Genomic DNA, 2,571 nt, shown 5'->3' with positions numbered 1-2,571 from the left:
CATGTACAGTATATTTGGTTTGCATTTCTTGGAAAAAGATCATACTACCATGAGAGGAAGAATTCTTCAGCTCTTTCCACACTGTCCCTGTCCACTCCTCGCTCCCTACTCCAGAATCTTCTTTCACTAGTTTTGATTTGTGGATGGGTGGGACGATTCTTGGAGGAGATCACTGCTGTCATTTATAAAATCTAAGGGGAGCAAGAGTGCCAAACTTCCTCTCTCGGGGTTTGTACAGTCTTGGCTTTATAGAGTAGTTCTTGTCCGTAGCTCTAACCTCTCAGACCTCCCTCTCCTTTAGTGATCAGAATATGTAATCTATGCTCTAACTTTGATGGAAACAAATGTCTGGATGGCATGAAAAGATGCTGGAAGTTCAACGTGTGGTTCAACAGGACCTGTGCCACAGAAAACTTTTATTTTTATGACATTTTAACAGGTAAGCCAGTCTTTGACAGACACACACACACAAATGTCACCAATAGTACTCATGATTTCTGGAGTTAAGGTGCCGAGGGACCTGGGATCCCACAGACAAGAGCATGGGTATGTTGGGTTGAAAGACAGGCATCTTTTGCCTGACTATGGCTAGAGTCACATAGATGAGATGCAGCAGCAGACTTGGGTTCACACTATTCTTTGGAAAACTGAAAAGGTTCTGGAGGGAGGCATGGTGATGATATTTGCTTTTCTTTCCTTAGGGGCACACATTTTTCGTTATTCAAAACTGTCCTGCAAACCTTGTGCAAGTGGAATGTTTCAAATATACCATGACCTTCTGAGAGAAACATTTTGCTGTACTGACAGGAGCTACTGTAATGATGGCACCAATCGCTTAGATATGTCGTCATTGTATTTTGAGGATCAAAAGGTGCAGAGAGAGTTGAATGACTGACAATAAAAAATACCTTAAATAAAATTTAAACAGCCTGTGTCTCTGTAGTCTTGGCACTTATAAAAACCAAGCCCCATATTTCTCTCTATGCCAGTAAATATTCCCATGCAAATCCAGTCTTATGGGTGTTTGTGTTTCAATTAACAAGAAAGAGAAAAGCAGTATTATCTCAGATAGAGCAGTCGTGTCCTCTTTGGTTTCTTCACTGTGATTGCTTATTCGTTTCTACTATGTCATATTTATGTAAGTAGAATAACATATGTAAATCTAAAAATAACTTTCAAAACACTTGAAGAGTCAGTAAGAGAGGATTCGTCCAGATCTTACAATAATAAGATAGAAATTAGAGCTTAACTTCAGGTGGAAAATACGGCAGATTCCTCCACTGGGGTGTGGCTAATGTTCATGTGGACAGAATGGAGATACTGGCAGGAAGGTCTCAAGATGAAATGATTCCCAATGATCCCAGCAAGCAAAAATCATGTTCAAAAAGAAACTAAGGGAAAGGTTCAAACTAGAGAAGAAACAGGAAGTAGATGTGATGAGGGTGAGTGGCAGCAGGAGGAGAGAGAGACCCCGAGGGAGACAGAGCAGGAGTGGACAGCCACACACAGCTGAGCGTGAACTGAAGACCATCAGCCTTTGGCAGAGCAGAGTCATATCCCTCCATGGGGTCCTCCAGGTCTGCCTTCCTGAACTCTGACCCTGTCTTAGATTTCCATGAGATTCTGACTCTCATGTTGCCTCGTGTTAAAATTATTTCCTTCCGCCATTTTGGTCAAGTTAGAATAAACCTGTTCAAAACATTTTACAAATGACAAAAACCAAGCAAGGTGTAGAGGGAATGGTCAAGAAGGCCAGGTCCTGAGCAAATGTGGTGGTTCTGGATTGAAGTCTCTAAACATCTATGGACTGATGATGGACCGGCAGTGCCAAAACTATTGATCATCCAGGGAAGACAAACATCTTAGAAATCATTTCAGAAAACTGGGTCCTAATTCATAGGAATTGATATCACAATATCCTTAGACAGAAAAATAGGCCGGGCCATGGTGGCACACACCTTTAATCCCAGCACTTGGGAGGCAGAGGCAGGTGAATCTCTGTGAGTTCAAGGCCAGCCTGGTCTACATAGTGAGTTCCGGGAAAGACATAAAGCTATACAGAGAAACCCTGTCTTGAAAAAAACAAAACAAAACAAAACAAACAAAAAAAGATAGACCTACAAATGCCCACATTGCAATTTATTGGGGATTTACTGGCTGAAATAAATCCTATATGCTAGCAAGACAAGTGGATTCCAATGATTTGGTTCATAAGGAAGGGGCATATACAGTGGTTATGACAAACGTGATTTTATCTAAATCTTAGATTGTATATGTGTGTGCACCTGTGTGTGTGTGTGTGTGTGTGTGTGTGTGTACTTCAGGCATATTAGGTATATTATTCAGGCCAGCATTGGTAGCACTAGTGTCTGGATGATAAAACTCCACAGAACACCCATGTCTTCATTTATTTATAAAATAGAGGGAAATTCTCAATGGAAAATCAAGTAGAATTATTCAGGGACAGTCAGGGTAGTGACATCTCAAGACCATAGCAGTCCTATCAAACTGAATAACATAGAACTCTAGCCCTGAAGTATTATTAACACAAGAAAGAATATGGCTTCATTT

General features: G+C 40.9%; 1 protein-coding gene across 1 annotated transcript; it reads left to right on the top strand.

Annotated features, from left to right (window-relative positions):
- Positions 1-276: 276 nt before the first annotated feature.
- LOC131914657 (prostate and testis expressed protein 13-like) lies at positions 277-895 on the top strand (the record flags this gene model as incomplete). The annotated part of the gene is made up of 2 exons (XM_059267247.1): positions 277-439; positions 702-895. Coding segments are annotated over 2 exons (357 nt in total), but the record flags the coding sequence as incomplete, so codon positions are not given.
- Between the last annotated feature and the right edge of the window lie 1,676 nt (positions 896-2,571).

Source organism: Peromyscus eremicus, chromosome 7 (assembly GCF_949786415.1).
Source record: "Peromyscus eremicus chromosome 7, PerEre_H2_v1, whole genome shotgun sequence".
NCBI classification, from domain to species: Eukaryota; Metazoa; Chordata; class Mammalia; order Rodentia; family Cricetidae; genus Peromyscus; species Peromyscus eremicus.
This window is presented reverse-complemented; position numbering and strand designations above follow the sequence as displayed.